Here is an 18,568-nt window from a genome sequence, read left to right as displayed (position 1 = left end):
AACATATTAAAAATCAGAGGGGCGGCTAGGTGGTGTAGTGGATAAAGCACTGGCCCTGGAGTCAGGAGTACTTGGGTTCAAATCCAGTCTCAGACACTTGATAATTACCTAGCTGTGTGGCCTTGGGCAAGCCATGTAACCCCATTTGCCTTGCAAAAAAAAACAACCTAAAAAAAATCAGCTTAGGTCAAATGGATAAAACAGTTCAAAAAGTTACTGAGGAGAAGAATGCTTTAAAAAGCAGAATTGACCAGATGGAAAAGGAGATAAGAAAGCTTTCTGAGGAAAACAAATCCTTCAGATGTAGAATGGAGCTAAAGGAAGCTGATGACATGAGAAATCAAGATACAATACTTCAACAATAAAAGAATGAAAAATTAGAAGAAAATGTAAAACATCTCACTGAAAAAAACCAACTGATCTGGAAAACAGATTCAGGAAAGATAATTTAAGAATTATTGGGATACCTGAAAGTCATGATCAGGAAAAGAGCCTTGTCCTCATTTTTAAAGAATTTCTACAGGAAAATTGCCCTGTTATCTTAGAAGCAGAGGGCAAAATAGAAATTGAGAGAATCCACTGATCTTCCCCTGAAAAAAGATCCCAAAAAGACAACCCCCAGGAATATTATAGCCAAGTTCCAGAACTCCCAAGTCAAAGAGAAAATATTACAGCCAGAAGGACACAATTCAAATGTTGTGGAACTGCAGTCAGAATTGCACAGGATTTAACAACTACTACATTAAGGGCTCATAGAGCTTGGAAAATATTCTGGAAGGCAAAAGAACTTGGAATGCAACCAAGAATCAACTACCAAGCAAAACTGAACATTCTCTTCTAGGAGAAAAGATGGACTTTCAGTGAAACAGGGGAATTTCAAATGTTCCTGTTGAAATGGCCAGAGCCGAACAGAAAGTTTGACCTTCAAATACAGGTCAGGTGGAGCATAGAGAGCAGAGGAGAAGGGTAACTTAATGATAATGAACTGTATGTATTCATGCATAGAAAAATGTTTCTGATAATGCTCATATGAGCCTCCTCATTTGGTAGAGAAGGTAGAAGGAGCTTTTATAGATGAAGCACAGGAGAGAGCTGAATTTGAAGATATAAGATTTTGTAAAAATGGAATCAATGGCTAAAAGGGAAATGTACTTGGAGCAAGAAAAAGGAGAGTGGAATAGGTTAAGATACTCCATATAAAAGAATTTTTTTTGCAATGATATGGAAGGGGGAAGGTGAGGGGGAATGAGGGAGCCATCACTCTTATCAGAAATGGCTCAGAGAGGAAAAAGCATACACATTCAATAGGGTATAGACATTTGGAGTAAGGAGGAGAGAAGGGGGAAGGGGGAGATGTGGGTGATGGAGGAGAGGGTAGATCATGGGAGGGAATAGTCAGATATAATTGCATTATCTTTTTTACTTTTTGCAAGGTGCTGGGGTTGGGTGGCCTGTCCAGGACCACGGGGTCGAGTGCTTGCTTGCTTGCTTGGTCTCTGGGGTGGCATGTGGGCTTGGGGGCCTCCTGACCCCAGAGCCAGTGCTTTGTCCGTTGTGCCACTCAGCTGCCCTACAGCACATTTTGGAAGAGGGATGGGGTGAAGGGAGAGAGAGAATATAGTATATGGTAATAGGGAGGAATGGATGGAGGGAGTTACAGTCAGCAGCAGCAACTGGAGGTGGCTTCTGTTATGGACTTATGAAGAACGCGATCCACCTGAGATGGAGCTGATGGTTTCAGAACACAGACTGAAACACAATTTTTTCTCTTTCTTTTACTTTATTTCTCATGATGTTCTATATTTTTGTTGGGGAGAGGGTATTATGTTTTCTCTTAAACAAGAATATTTTAGCAATGTATAAAGAAATGTGGAGTTTGAACAGAGACCTTTAGGATATGATTTCTCTCTCATCACATTCATTGGATCAATGTATACCGTGGAAACAATGTAAAGACTAGGACTGTCTTCTGTGGGGGGTGGGGGGAAGCAAGATTTGGGGAAGGTTATGGAATTCAAAATAAATAAAAAAATGATTGGTTGGAAAAAAAAGAATTTGATGGGTGTAGAGAGAAGGGAGTTGATGTGACAACTATTATAAAAATAAAATCCCTAGGACTTAGTAACTTATTCATTTGGTGGGGAATAAAAAAAATTAGAAATGATTATAAGGCTTTCAATCTGGATTATTCAGATATCAACAGAAAGAGGTAAAATAGGAGTATTGGGTGAAGATTAGATGAATTCAGTTTTGTTCCTGTTGCATTTGAGTTATCAGCAAGACTTCCGAGTTGAGATGTACATAGGCAGTTGGAAAAAAGTGTGTGGAACTAAGGGTTCTTCCACATCTAAAAGATTGTGATACTGTAGTACTAAAGATTATGAGTTAAAAAGATGAAAAAACAATAGCTATATCTAGGGAAATTTTGTGCCTGGAATAAGCACTGAAAACTTTCCTTGGGCAAATGGCAAGACACTCACTTTGGAGGAAGGAATCCCATAGAAAGGGATGAAGAGCCCAGGTTACTGCCCAGGAGGTTGCCCCCAACTCCCACAGCTATACCCCAGTTGCTTTTCCCCAAGAAATTTGCCCATTTGATAGCTTCCAAGTTAAATTACTTACTCCTGATAACTAACTACTAAGGTCATGTGTTTCTTCATATTTGTCAATCAAGAATTGTAATTCCTAGGGTTGAGGGAGTGATAACACAAGTAAATAGACTTTTAGGGAGAAAGCTGAGTCTTACAGCCATTCTCCTTCTTTGTCACCACCAAAACTCTCTTAAGTATTGTCATAAAACTAGAAAGGCTCTTATGTATCATTTTATCTATGTCCTTGATCTTACAGAGGGCAAAAGAAAGGGTACAGAAAGGGGAACTGATTTGCCTAAGGTTACAGAGCTCATTCAACTCTTACTGTAATTGAGACTAAGCTAAGGCAGAGTCAAATGGATGTCCAGTTTCATAGATTCACAGACTATTGGAGCTAGAAAGAACCTTACCTCGTTCAACTCCCAAATTTTAGAGACAAAAACAGGCTCAGATCAGCATCATGCAGAGAGTCAAATCCAGTTCTCTACAGGCTGTCTCAGCATTTTTAGTCAAGATTCTGATATTTGTTCACTCTTAAAGGTGGACAATCCAGAGAGGCAGTTAGATCCCCTGGTCTCTCATCTGAGGGTATGTAATTAAACAAGGAAGAAAGCTCCTCAGGTCAAAGAAGCAAAACAAACAAAAAAAACCTAGGAGAAAATTTTTAGAAAAATAATCTGGGGTATTGGGGAGTCGAAAGATTTCTAGGAAAGCATGACCCTTGCTCATCCCCATCATGCTTTGTGACACCCCACCCCTTCTGCCCACCATACCATATCCCAATTTCTCTTCCTGACACTTAGGAAGTATTTCTACCTAACAGGGGCAACCTAGCTACTACAAGGTACCTGATACATTTGAAGTTCCCCTACTCTCCTCTCACAGGCAATACAATGATATAACACTTATTCTTGCCCTTTTCCCCAGTCTTTGTTCTCTAGGGCCCTGGAAAAGTTTGAGAAACTGGGGAAGGTAAAGCAATCAATATTCCTTAGGATCAGGGAAGTATTGAGAGTTATCCTGAAGGCATAGACCTAAAACTGGGTTGAGATAACTGCCTTACCCCATCCCACAAACCTTACCTCTATTCCTTTGATGAGATGTACTATTTTTGGGTCACCAAAAAAGTTATTGAGGGGACAAACTTACTTGGGTTGAGTTTGGGTATCCCTTCCTTCTTCTAGACTGGATCTGGTTTCTCCAATTTATATCTCCAATTTATAATCTTGTTTGTACACAGTTGTTTACTTGTTTTATACCCCATTAGATTGTAACCTCCTTGAGAGCAGAGACTGTTTTTTGCCTTTCTTTGTATCTATAGCTTCTAACATAATCCTGGCACATTAAATAATACATATAAAGATTAATTTGTAAATTAGGGATTATAATACTTGAACTACCTAAATCATAAGTTTTTTGTGAGGGAGGCATCCTCTCAGCTTTAAAGAAACATAAATGTGTTAGTGTAACAATTTTTTTGTGTAAAACAGGAGGTTCAAAGTCAACTATTATGTACCATAATTAATATTTGAATATCCTGCTTGCAAATTGTATCAACTCTGTGTTACTGTCTACTGGAAACTTTGTGTTTGCAATACAATTATCATTGTAACTATATACAATATAACACAGTGAGACCAACAGTGAAAAGAGCTTTGGAGCTGAAGTCACCCAATTTCCAGTTTTGTTATTTGCCATTTGTGTTATAATTGAGCAAGTCAGTTCAGAGTCATAGAACTCTGTACTTGAAAGGATGTCTGGGATGATGCAATACAACTTAACCTCTCCAAAAATGAATCTGTTCTATTAACAAGTGACAAGTGACTATTCAACCATTCTTTGAATACTGAGCAAGAAACCCACTCTATGTCAGGATAGTTCTAATTTGGGGGAAGATTTTCCTTACAATAAGTCTAGATTTGTCTCTCTGTAGCTTATGCATTGCTTTTAATTCTGGGGCCAAGAGAATGAATTTAATACCTCATCTAAAATAACAGCTCTTCAAATACTAAAGACATCTGTCAAGTCTGAGTCTTCTAGATGCTTAAATATCTTCATTCCCTGGAACTAATTCTTCATATAGCTTGCATTTGAAACCCTTCTCTATTCTATATGCATTCCAGTTTATCCTTTGCAAATTATAGTGTTGCAAACAGAGTAGAGTATTCTACTTGTAATCTGACTGGTATTGCTGCTTTATTCCCAGAAACTATTGTTCCCTTTATGCAATTGAGGACCACATTAAATTTTTTGTCGAGTATTGGTTTCACATTGCTGAGTCTGTTTTTTTATTTGTAAAGTGACCTTAGATCTTCAGGATCTCTTCTTGTACTAACATGAAATAATTGTTTGCTTGCCTTTTAAAAGGATCCTATCTATCACATTTAGTAACTTGATACTTAGAACTTGCTACTAAGGGGATCAAAACTAATAATATAATTGCCATGAACTAGTTGCCTTGACTCTGTTCTGGCTATAGATCAAAGCAAAAAACACTGATCAGAAAAAGAATTGGGTAAGATATCATATGGTTACATCCAAGAAGAACTGTCATCACTACTGGAAAAAAATCAAAAACTAATTCCAGAGATAAGTAAATTACTAAAAATTCCTTTGAATTTGAAGGATGAAGAAAATTTGGTGGGTAAGAAAAAAGACTAGAGGGTTGCCTGAGATGCAGAGTAAAAGATAAGGATATATTTTCTGGTAGAAGTTGAGCTAAAAAAAATGGATAATAAGGATAAAATCTATCTTCACTTTTACATTTCTATGAACTCTAAATAGGCTTCTAATTTCTAAATAGGTTTTCTAATTTATTAATTATTATTTCTAATTATTTTAAACAATAATTAATTATTTTTATTATTTCTAATTATTAATTACTTAACAAAGTAACTAATCTTTGTTAAGAGAAGCAAAACTGGTTTCTTCCTTAAGGATATTATTTCTCTCTCACCACATTCAACTTAGATCAATGCATACTATCGGAATGATGTAAAGACTAACAAACTGCCTTCTTGGGGGGTGGGGAGAGGGAAGCAAGATTAGGGGAAAATTGTAAAACTCAAAATAAATAAAACCTTTCTAAAATTAAAAAAAATGAATTGGAATTGAAAAAAGTAAAACTGAGTTATTTAAGTACTATAGAAATTTAAGTATAGTAATCAGCTATAGTAATCAGATTTACTATGATATTCCCACAGAACATAACACAAATTGAAAACTCAAAATGACAATTCAAAACATGAATTCCAAACATAAATTCTAAACATATGACTTTAGTGGTTTTTAACTGACATTTTCACCTTTTAATTTGAAAGTGATTCTATTATATAGGCAATGTTTAGCTATATATTTTCTTAGAGAACCTGTTAAATTCTCACCCAATCTCAGCAGGCCAAAGAAGGGGCACCCAATGGGAGGTACTAGACAGATAATCTAATATAATTTAGCCTGTTTTCCTTTAATTCCTTCCTAATTTCCTTTCATTCATTATATATATTGTCTTCTACCTATTCTAACTACTCCCCTTTCTTCCTGTCTCCCTCCTCAATTTTTACCTCTTTTAATCCTTGTTTCATAGACATAGCACTCTTGCTATAAATTGTAAGGTTTAAGGCAGGGTTTGCTGTTTCTGTACTTGTTTATGAGAGCCAATTAGGTTTATAATATATGAGAAGAGTTTAGAACCTAGTAAATTAAACACAGAAAGGGGATCAGAGGAAAGTAACAGTGAAGATGAAGCAGGAAAGAAAACAAGTTATTTGGTTAGACTTGCTCTTCTAATAATTATACTAGGGGAAATAAGTTGGGAATTCTCTGACCAGTTGGGTCCCCCCGCCCCAAGCCATTTGATGAGCTTATAGCATATAAGGGGTAGATAGCCAGAAACAGTTTCATAGTAAAGCTTTAAGACAGTAACTCATTTTAACCTAGTAAAAGGGTCTCTCCCCTTTTAGATTTTAGAGGATCATTTCATAACTCATAAATAGTAAGATCTTAAGTAGATCACAACTAGAGTAACCTATTCATAAATTGAAAAGGGTATAAAACTAGCTTGTAAAAGAGTATAAAGAAATATATACAGTACAATTTGAAGTTTCTTTAAGAAGTATGAAGGAATTGTTAAATTAATTTGATAGAATTGTAGGGTAGTTTTTGTTCTTCAGTTGTTTTCAGACTTATTTAACTCCTCATGATGCCTTTTGGAGTTTTGGCAAAGATATTAGAGTATTTTGCTTGTTCTTTCTCCAGCTCATTTTACAGATGTGGAACTAAGATGAATAAGGATTTGCCCAGGGTCACACAGCTGGTAAGTGTCTGAGAACAGATTTGAATTCACTAAGCTGAGTCTTCCTGACTCCAGACCTGACACTCAATCTACTGTACCACCAATATGTGCACACCATATTTTTTTAGTTCAATCTACATTACTGACATTTTCTCCATCCTTTTCTTAAATCTAGAGACTGGACAATAAATTAAATCAACTCTGAATGTAAAATTTGTAGATTTCCAATATATATCTATTCTCATGTAGAAAACTTAAAGATTATTTTGAAGTAATTTTTAAGAGTATATAAAGAGATCAAAATTTTTGACAACCATTGTAACTAAATGACCTCTAATATCAAAGAGGTTCAAAGAACTATCAGTCTCTAAGGAGTAAAGACATATTTATTATATGCTTTGTGTTCAGTTGTGTCTGACTCTTTGTGACCCTATTTGAGGTCTTTTTTGGCAAAGGAATACTAACACCTCTGGTGTAAGAGTTTGCCAGACCCTTTTTTCTCATCCATCTTTGATGTCCATCTCTCACCTGGTTCTCACCTGTGGCTCCAAAAAGCTGTAGCATTCACATCAACCATATGTTTGGTAAAACCACCTTGGCAGACAGGTTAAATCAGGATGAAGGTAACAGACAGACCCAAATCCTATTTGTGTGTTAAGGGGATGGCTCTCCCAAAGCAAGTAAAGACTATAGAATGGGCAGATGAGAACAATTTGTTCTGATAACCATGAAAGTAGCTGAAGCAGGTACGGTGGAACAATTAGAGCTTAATTAGATATTAGAAATACCAAGGTCATCTGCTGCATCCGGCTTCACTGCCAGTTGTCCTGATTTTTGTCCTGCCACTGGATTTATGAATCTGGAAGAGATAATGAGACTGACAACTTAGTGTAATTCTGCTTCACTTAAATCCAATTCGTGCACAAATTATCACACTGTGATATTGTTGGTCCTCTTTGAAAATGAATGACAAACAACAAAAATATGTACATATACCTATAAAAACACATGTATGCTTATATATATAAAGTATATAATAGTTTTATGCACATACATAAATTATATACACATGTATACTGATAAATCCAATGGGTTGGTCATCCAAATGTATGCCATAATCAGGACAATGACTTTTTCATCCATTTAGTTTTTCCTGTATGAGTTGTTAGGCTAATCTTTTTTGATTAATTATGGATGTCCTTGAGGAGGTCTTATAATATTCTGGAACTTGATGTATTTACCACAATAACATCTTCAAAGGGATCACATGAAAGACCCCATCAATAAGACATCATAACTCTTTCATTTAGACCTTGCAAAATAATCTTCTGTAATAGTGATGTACACCTTTGGCAAACATTTAATCTCTGTATCATTGAGTAAAATGAACATATGAATGATGAAAGTTATTTAGGCTGTGTTTTGCCCTGATGCTTTTTTGTAATAAATAATAAATTTGTAGTAGTGTGGGACATTGTATTCTCTTAACCTTTAAGTCAATTGTGTGACAATAATGATATCATCTGCTGTAGAGTTAAATGTGGAAAGCTTGCTCCTTTCCTTCATATATATAGTTTTTTAAATCAAGAATTCCTTCAATACATAGGAAGATCATTTTCATAAAAATTATTAAAAAATGAGAAAGTAGACTGTGAATTAGTAGTTATTGTTCTCTCAATATCATTTTGGGTATTAAAATTATATATATATATATATATATATATTTTATCTTGTTATTTTGGCATCTCTTCTCTGATCTATTTAAGAAAATAATTCCTCCATTCTCTAAAACTTACGTATTTTTCCTGCACCTTGGTGACTAAAGTGTTAGAATCCAATTATAGCTACTGTCATTGATAATTATAACAGATTATAGAAATATGGTATAGTTTGTTCCATTTTATGGCCATCTTGTTATTTTCATCTTTATATGCTCTTAGGATGTTGTAGCTCATTTGGGTCCCATATCAAGTTTTTTGTAGATTTATTTTCCCTTCCGTTGCTTTCTGCTATTTTATGAAGTGATATAGCTCATAATTCCCCATCATCCTCCTTGGGCAGTGTTTTGCAAATGAATTTGTAGTATAAATTAACTTTGTTTTTTGTTCTCATTTCTCTTTGAATGACAACGATTTCTTTTAGCCTGGTTGTCATTGTAATTGTTTTAAGTTAGCTAAATTTTTACAGAAAATAATGGATAATCAAGATTTGATAGATACTAATGCAATTCCCATTTCCTATTATCAATTTTAATAGGTTGAAGTTGTTAAGTTGTTGCACCTATTTTATATTGTTTTTTCATCTTCAAGCTTTTGTTTAATTTGATGTTGATTTTGACTTTTGTCCCATATATTTTAAGTCTGTGATCCAACTATACATGAGACAGTTTATTCTGATAGTGCAAATCTTTAACTAGTATTCTACCTGTTCAGATATAGTCAACTTAATTTTATTTGGTGAGTTGTTCAAAGCTTGTTTTATCTAGTATCTTTATAATCTCTTTTCATATCATATGTGTGTATAATATATAATCATATCATGATTTTCATATCATATGTGTGTCTATATAATACATATATATATATACATATTATATATGTATATTCCCATAACATATATGAGTAGATATAGAGAGAAATAACAGAGAATCTTTTAAGCACTTAACTATGTCAGGCACTATGCTTATAAATACAAAACAAGATAATCTCTATCTTCAAAGATTCTACATTCTTGGGGGAAAGAGAACAACACATAAAGGGGAGCTGAAAAGCAAAAGGGACAAGATCAGGTTGTCGTCAAGAGAAGCAGGAGGACAGGAGGAAAAGATATTTGCAGAGTTGAGTTGTGTGTGCAGTGGAACATAGCAGGGTCTTTCCTGAAGTACTAGCCTGGGCAGGCAGTCACAAATTAGGAGAGTATGGCCTCTGATTGGAGTTTTCTCCAGGGAGGCAAAGTACCATAGATCGCCAACCTTTTTTTCTTCTTTATTAACTGCTAAATCGTGGTATAGAATCACTTAAGCATCAAATACTGTACTCAGGTGATGGGGATATAAATATGATATATGAAAAAATCCCTTCTCAAAAGGAATTTACATTCTGATACAAGCATACTATTTGTATACTTACTAGTCTGAGAGCATTTTGGTTCTGTGATACAGGAGGAAGAGGAAGGAAGAAGAGATCCTCTTCCATTTTTCCTTGGATGGGACCAGTCCTTGACAAAATGTTTAAATGGGCAAAGTTTGCCTTAGGCATCTTCCCATCTCTCTCTGAACCTCTCACTTCTCCCAATGCCATTCCTCTAAGATTGTCCTTGATCTCAAAGAGTCTCCATTTTGACTCTTTATCCAATCTGCCCTAATCTCCAAAGTGCATCAAGGTTCATTGTTACTTACCTCTCTTGAACTATGACCCTCAGCTAAAATCCTCCTTTCCTCAAGGAAGTTGTTCTTAGGTATTAGGATGAAAGCAATTTGATTGACACACCATTCACAGAAATATATGATTGTCACATTGGTCCTTTACCTCCCTGTATTTTTAAAAGAGGAATTCATAAATCCAAATTTATTTCCAATTGATGGAAATGAAGGCTGTTGGAAATTGTAGAATGGAAGAGTTCTTAAAGTGTATTCTGGATAGTTTCTTTCTTGATTCAACTCTCTAAATCTTACCTGTTTTCCCTGACCCTTGCCCCAACAGCTTTTATGGCTACATGACATAGTCCTATGGAAAGAACATGGACTCTGGAGACAAAGGCAGTTAGAGGAAGCTAGATACTACACTAGATAGAATTGCAGCCAGAAAGTCACAAATTCTAATCCAGATTCTAATCCATATTAACTGTGAAATCTTGGGCAAATCATTTAACCTCAAATCATTTAGCCACAGTTTTCTCAGATATAAAATGAAAATAAATAATACATACTTCCCAAGACTGTTTTGAGGATCAAATGAAACCTGCATTCAAATTCCACCTTTGACACTGCCAGTGTGACTTTAGACTAGTTCTTAACCTATGAAATAATTTTCAATTCTAGGTCTATGATCTCATGATTCCTATGGTAGTATGACTTTGAGGAAAATGTTGGTGACTTGACAGGGAAAGAAGGGATTAGTTATAAGTGGATATTTATAATGTCAGAAATCCCTTAATAACATGCATTGTACAGATTAACCATATTTTGTTAATATATTCATTGAATTTGATCACAATACAATATCAGTAAATGAATGTTACAATATAGCTTCTGTTGCTTGGGATGGAAAACATTTTGAAGTAAGAAAGGTAAGGAAAGTTGTTTGTGATACTGGCAACATTTTCAATGCTATATGATTTCAAATAAGACTCCCCATTGAAAAGAGCTGTATCCAAGAATGAAACATATAAAAATGTTTGTCTGTCTGTGGGCAATTTAGGCTTATCTTCCTTAAAATCACTGTCACCATTGCTGTGTATCAGTAAACTTTGCTCTGGGAACTGATCCTTGACTTCTGTGTTGATTCTAAGTCTCTTCAGTCCCCAAATAGCCAGATATTCTGTTGGGAGGGTAGTGGTGCTACATAAGGAAAGCTTCAGGTCCCTAACCAATGTAAAGTTCAGTAGGAAGCTCAGTGCTGTAGTGTCTGTGAACCAGATAGTCAAAACACTCTCATAGCTGGCTTGCTCTATTGTATAGGGTAAAACAGTTTTACAAGTGCACATGAGATTAGCCAAACTGTAATCACAATCCCGTATATCAGCAGAACAACTGCAGTTTCTAATGGTGTTTTCCTTGGTGAAAATCAATGTATTGTTCTTTTGACCTCTTACAAAGCTGCTGTATGCAAAGAAGCCAAAGAAGCTAATTAGAAGGAGGTGTTGACCAAAGGGCACAGCCATCATTTGTTGGGTTGTCTTTCATTCGGTGAATCAAACCAATGCCAACTACCTGAGAGAAAAAAAAAACAAAACCTTGTCACTACAAATTCCTCTTAAGAAAATAATTTGAGAAAACCAAGCACCTTTATTGAATACTGGCCTTCAGTTTCTGGTTCTATAGAGGCCACAGAATATTGAAAATACCAAACCACAGGCAAAGGACTTTTCCCAGAAACATACACAGGATCACAACCACCTTATTGTGCCTTCCAAAAGCCCAGGACACCACCCACTGATAGCAGCTGTCATTGCAGTAAATGTGCCAATAAAGGAGAGAAAATGCCAGAGCTAAAGTCTGCCATGAAACTGCTAAGAGAAACTTCTATTATCTGTAGGATAATTTGCAACTATTTGAGTAAAGGCATCCAATTGTTAATGTATAGTAGCTATTTGATCCATTAAACAGGGACTACCTTCTTCCCTTTTTGCCCTCTTAAAACAAAACTTTACAAAAATCTAGAAGACAGCTTTTGGTTTCATTTATCTTGTTTCCCACATTCTCCCTAGCATGAAATATTAGACAACATAACCCAAATACTATTTAAATTTTAGTTAATTGAAAACTTTAAGCTGATTTACTCTTATTTTTCTTCTATCTGTGCAACATTTTTCTTACCCTTTTGTGTTATCAAATGATCTAATTCATCCATCTACTTGGTACTTTCCCAAAGGTGACTAAAGATTTAAAGTAGTAGGTTGAATTAAATAGCTTACATTTATTATGATGTATAAATAAGCAATGACAAAGCTAATTAAAGGATTATGAGCTAGAATTACCTTTACTCATACCATCCTGCCTCAAAATAATATCATGCATTGATTTTTATATCTATATCTAAATGTATACATAGTTTATAAATACTTCACACAATATCTATCTGTCCAGTGAGCAATAAAGGAGCATTATTGTTCAGTCTTCAATTGTTTCTCACTCTTTATGAACCCAATTGGGGTTTTCTTGGCAAAGATATGAGTTGTTTGTCGTTTTCTTCTCTAGCTAATTTTATAGATGAGGCAATTGAAGCATACAGGACTTTCCCAGTGCCATGTAACACTAAGTGTCTGAGGCCAGATTTTTTTTTTTAGGTTTTTGCAAGGCAATAGGGTTAAGTGACTTACCCAAGGCCACACAGCTAGGTAATTATATGAAGTTGGATTTGAGCTCAGGTAACTCCTGAGTCCAGGGCCAGTGCTCTATCCACTGCCACATAGCTACCCCCTGAGGCCAGATTTGAATTCAGGAAGATGAACATTTTTGACTTCAAGCCTGGAAACCTATCCATTGCACTAAGTAGCATTAAGCACTAAGTAAATGGGATTATGGCAAGGAATTACAAAACTTTCTGTTTCTGGTTTGTGGAGGGAGGAGTAGAGAATGAAGGGAAGGTAAGTTCCTGGCTCATCATTCCTTTTCCTAGATGTTTTGGGAAGTAGCCCTGTATTTTAATAAACACACCCAGTTGCTTCAGGGAATAGAAAGATGTTTGGGGGAGAAAGAGAGTGTTGCTTCCAAAGTCTTAGATTCAGTGGAAAGTATTGATACGAATAGTACTGAAGCATTGGGGGAAAGAGGATGCAAACTATAATAAACTACTATAAACCAACAGAGGGTAAGGACCTATGTAAAAAAGAAAGCTTTTTAAAAAATGGAAGAGAGGCAGCTAGGTGGCACAGTGGGTAGAGCACTGGCTCTAGAGTCAGGAGGACCTGAGTTCAAATGTGACATCAGACACATAATAATTACCTAGCTATATGACCTTGGGCAAGTCACTTAACCCCATTGCCATTAAAGAAAAATTTATAAAAAACATCTTGGGGCAAGACAAAGTCTAAATTTTTCTTCCCTAAACATTTTGGACAGCTGATCCTCTAGAAATGGGAACAAGTACCATATGCTAGAGGCCGAGGAGAACTCTAGGGAAAAAGAGTGGAAAATACTTAGGAGCAAGAGAAGATAGTCAAAGGGCCTTTCAATAAGACCATTACCTGTTGAGAGATAGGAAGAATTATAGGACAAGCTTCCACAGGGGAGAATGAAAAAGAGCAGTGAGTAATAGAAGTAACTAGAGGTAAGAGTTAAGAAAACAGAAATAAAATTCAGTTATACAGAAGATCTGAGGCAAAGAGGATCAATACAAAGGATCATACTCCTATTCTGTAGCCCTTGCCAGGGCTATATTATAAATAAATGAAATTCGAGGTCTTGGGTACAAGAATACTTTCTGATAGGGGTTATTTTCTGTCTTCTGAGTCAAGCCCTATTTGTTTTCTTTCATTTGTAAATGCATCTTCTCATGATTTGAACTTTGTGAACCTGTTTGCTAATTGAGGATAGTTGGTGACATATACCCTGGAGGTTGATGTCAGATGTTAAAGTTCCCAAATCATTTGAGTGGGGGCAGTGAGCTAGATAAGAGAGAGATCTCCAAAGCCTAAACTTGCCCTTCCTATCAGGAAGGAGCTTGTCACACAAAGATTATACAATAATAGCAAAATAGTCGTAAACAAAGTAATTTTGTATGGTTTGGAGCAATATTAACAACAAATTTGTTAAATATTTTTTACACAGTTTCTCCAAGGCACTTCTTTTCCATACTGCCATGATTCTCTCAGAGGTAGGTGAAACATCCATCAAGTAAGCAAGCTGATAGGGTCTGTAAGTGGGCCACATTTTCATTACTTATTTAGGGTAGATATATTTGTGAGTAATTGATAAGTTAGCTACTAGGTGATGATGTCATGATTTCATGAAGCCTATGAAATAGAAAATAAAACTAATACCATACCTTTTCCTTTAAGTAAAAGAATGATAGAAAAGGGAGAAAAGAGTTCTAAGTCTCTTAGTTTATCCACAAATATTAATTTTCATGATGGTACTCTTAATGTAAGTGTCCAACCACTGAGTTGATGTGTTACTGAATAAACTGAACTATGTCCAAATTTTTATGTGCACTGTTTCTGCTGATTGAAGACAAGGACTTCAAAGCAGAAAGATGAACATAGAAAGTGATTAACAAGGTAGTGGGATTTGGGGTTCCCGGAAGATGATTTAAGATAAGTCACTTAACCCCTTATCCTCATGAATAAAATGAAGATAATAATACTGCACATATTGATTGGGCAAATAGGATATTGTCTAGAAAGTGCTTTAAAAACCTTGAAGTTTTATATAAATATCTTTTGTTGTTATTTTTATTGTTAACACCTCATTTTCATATTTTTCAATTAGATTTGGAAAGAAGTAGTCCTGGAACAAATAACTATTCTATCATTTTTCTTTTATATTTTTATGTTATGCAATGGTGTTGCACAAGTAGATAAAATAGTTCAATTTTTAAAAGCATTAGTATGTAAACATCTTCCTAAGCTCACTAAATGCATTATCAATATAACACCAGTAGCTGATAGGGCAACAGAGATGAATGCAACTCATTCTGTTTCTCCATAATTTTGGTCTCCTCTAATGAGTTTCTACATTTTGACAATTTTTTGTTTCATACAGTTTGAAGATAAGAGTCCCCTTTGGAATAAATTCCAGTGGTTCCTTATCACATTCAAAATCAAATATAAAATTGTTAGATTTTTAAAGCTCTTCATAATCTGTTTCCTTCCTACCTTTTCAATCATCTTATACCTGCTTTCCTTCAATCTCCTCTGGGATTCAGTGATACCGGCCTGATTGTTGTTCCTCTATCTCCAGACTTCAGAGCATTTTCACTGGTTGTTCCCCAATGCCTGGCTGGTATCATCTCCCTCCTCATCTCCCTCTGCTGGTTTCCTTTAAGTCTGAGCTAAAATCCTGCCTTCTGCAAGGAACCTTTCCTGATTCTCCTTAAGAGGAAAGACCTTCCTTGTGGGATTATCCTGAACTTTACATATATATATATATATATATATATATATATATATATATTTACATCTATACATTACACACACACACACACACACACACACACACACACACACACACACATATATATTCAAATTATAACTCAAGTGTTAATGATCAGTTTACAAATTCCAGCTATAACTCTGGTGTTTATTGCCTATTTATTACTTTACCAGATGCAATTTTCTCTTTCTACTATCCATTCTTTGTGTAAATAATTATCTTCTGAATTTTGTAAAATTCCATTGTGCCCATCCTTCCCATATATTAATATATATGTATATATATATATGTGTATATGGTTGCTGAAGTTTCTGCTTAAGGTCCACTGCTTTTTTGTATACAGTGAGCATATAATAAACCAGTTTTTCCTGATTTCTATGTATTGATAGATATGTTTGATACCAGTACCTATCAATCCACCCTTGGACAATTTTTATGATTTATTTGTATATATATTTATTTATATATTGTCTCCCTATTAGACTGTGAGCTCCTTGAGGGACTATTTTTGTATCCCAATCCTGAACCTGGCACCTTAGTGATTATGATGATGATGTTTGTCCTTCTTTCTCAAAGATCACGTCATCAGGTAGGTGATGCCCTGACAAGTACATGAATTGGATTTGAGTGAGGGTGGTACTGTGCTGTCACCAATCTCACTTTCTTCTCCAGAGACATCTGGATTCAGTGGCCAGGTATGAATCTGGACAACTGGTGATGACTTTGGTTGTAAGGCAATCAGGGTTAGTAAGTGTCTGAGGCCAGATTCAAACTCCCATCTGACTTCAAGGCCAGTGCTCTATCCCCTGAGCCACCTAGCTGACCTCTGGCACCTAGAAGATTCTTAATCAATGCTTGCTGATTATTTAAGATTATAAGGATTTGGTATGGAGACATAGGTACTTAATCAATGCTTGCTGATGACTTAAGATTATGAAGATTTGGTATGGAGACATTACTAAAATGTTATTTTAAAATTTTTGTGGGTCAGTGTTATTTCAGAGTAGTTTTGAATAAAAGTTTTGACTAATACATTTTATTAGTTGATTGTATATATCTATGTATCTATACATATATGTGTGTATACATATGTATGCACACATAAATTTTCGAGACAAGTATTTTTGTGAAGATTATGACAGTGGCATTGATGTGTCTTGTTTCTGTGACTTCCAATCATAATTTACTGATTATTGTCCCATAAGATATTTATCTTTTTATTGTTTGCTTGTTTATAAAAGTTCTGGCAACCTGGAAGGAATAGATTTTTAATCAGTCCTCATCATTATGAGAAAAGGATTAAACCCAATACTGTACCAAAAGCAGCTCCCTAATTAATCAATAAGTATTTATTAAATGACTATTATGTGCAAGACACATGGTGTTAGGGAATACAAAAGAGAAAAAAGATGATTCCTGTCTTCAAGTTCTTGCAATCAAATAATCTTACAATCTAGAGAAATTCTTTTACAATCTTGAAGAGAAAATGACCAACTAAAAGAGAGGATGTCTTCCTCTTGCAGAAACCTATGTCACTGGATTGAAGAATATGCGTTGGGGAGTAAGCTGAAAGAAGTTTGGAAAGGTAGGGGGGATTTAAGTTATGAAAGGCTATGAATGTCAAAGAGCATTTTATATTTGACCCTGAAGGCCATAGGAAACTACTGGAGTTCTGAGTGAAACTACTGGAGTTCTGAGTTGATTTGGTAGAGATATGATTTATATAGTTAATACATGACTTCAGGAAAATCAGTACTGATAGAAAGGAGGATGGATTGAAGTCGGGAGAGACTTGAGGCAGGAAGACCTTGTATCTTCCAAATGAGAAGACTCCATCTCAAGTGATCTGGGCATTCCTCAGATACCACTTATTCTATGTATCAATAACATTTGGTAGGCTATGACTAAAGATTGTCTGAACTGTTGCTTTGAAAGGGCAAACTTATTTAAAAGAAGGATTGTGTAAGGAAATCCATGAACTAGAGGGGGGAAAACCCAGAATGTGTTTAAATTTAGAAGAGGGACTGGAATCATAAAGAGAAATATCTGTCAAATCCTTACCCAGCTTTTTATAACTTGTGTGATCTTGAGGAAGTGACTTAATCTCTCTTTTTTGTAAAGAGCTATTCAAATTACTTACATTTTCTGTGCCCCAGACAACTTTGTATAACCCGTTCTGGTGACATGGAGTATCCAGAGAAGAGTTCTTTACTCAATCCAAATTGGGTTAATTAAAATATAATCCCACAACTGTACAGAAAACAAAAATAGCTATTATAAATTCAGGAATTTAACTTCAACAGAGTCTATTATTAGTTTAGACTAAAGGATCTTTGGTATGTGGAAAAGAAGTGGTACTATGACTTTCATTTGCTCATCTCTTTAATTATTTAAATAAACAAATTTATTATAAAGTTGGTTCTATAGTCTTCTTTAGTACTTTTAATATATGTAACATGTCAGATAATAGTCAGCATTTTAAAATAAAACAAAAGTCTAGAATGATGAATCAAATCTAGGAGGACTGAAATTAATAAGGAGAATTTCAAGTACTACCCTTAGGTTCAAGTAGGGTGTTGTGGAAGTAATGCTACATATGGAAACAGAGGACCAAGGTTCAGATTTCAGGTGGGTACTTAGGGTAAGTCAGTAACCTCTCAGTATTTCAGTTTCCTGGTCTATTAAATAAGGGAGCTGGCCTACATGACTTTTGAGGACCCCTTTCAGTTCTAAATCTGTGTGGGTCTATTCAACCAAAGTTTATCAGGTGCTAGATATATGGAAGGTATTGTGTAAGATGCATATAGATACAAAAATAAAAATAAAATTATCTCTTTATTTAAGGAATTAACATTCTATGGAAGGGTGACCCCA

At 35.2% G+C, this 18,568-nt stretch overlaps 1 protein-coding gene across 7 annotated transcripts in view; it reads right to left on the bottom strand.

Moving 5' to 3' along the window:
- Positions 1-610: 610 nt before the first annotated feature.
- Positions 611-18,568, bottom strand: part of EPCIP (exosomal polycystin 1 interacting protein) — a 40,748-nt gene continuing 22,790 nt past the window's right edge. For 3 of the 7 annotated variants that reach the window (XM_074214090.1, XM_074214087.1, XM_074214089.1), the window contains exon 2: positions 611-11,812. In XM_074214090.1, coding sequence (XP_074070191.1) covers positions 11,104-11,766 — 663 coding nt within the window. In that variant the 5' untranslated portion in view covers positions 11,767-11,812 and the 3' untranslated portion in view covers positions 611-11,103. The other 4 variants (XM_074214088.1, XM_074214086.1, XM_074214084.1 and 1 more) reach the window with 3 other exon arrangements.

Source organism: Macrotis lagotis, chromosome 1, assembly GCF_037893015.1.
Source record: "Macrotis lagotis isolate mMagLag1 chromosome 1, bilby.v1.9.chrom.fasta, whole genome shotgun sequence".
Lineage (NCBI taxonomy): Eukaryota > Metazoa > Chordata > Mammalia > Peramelemorphia > Peramelidae > Macrotis > Macrotis lagotis.
The sequence above is the reverse complement of the archived record's forward strand: the minus strand, read 5'-3'. Positions and strand labels throughout refer to the sequence as shown.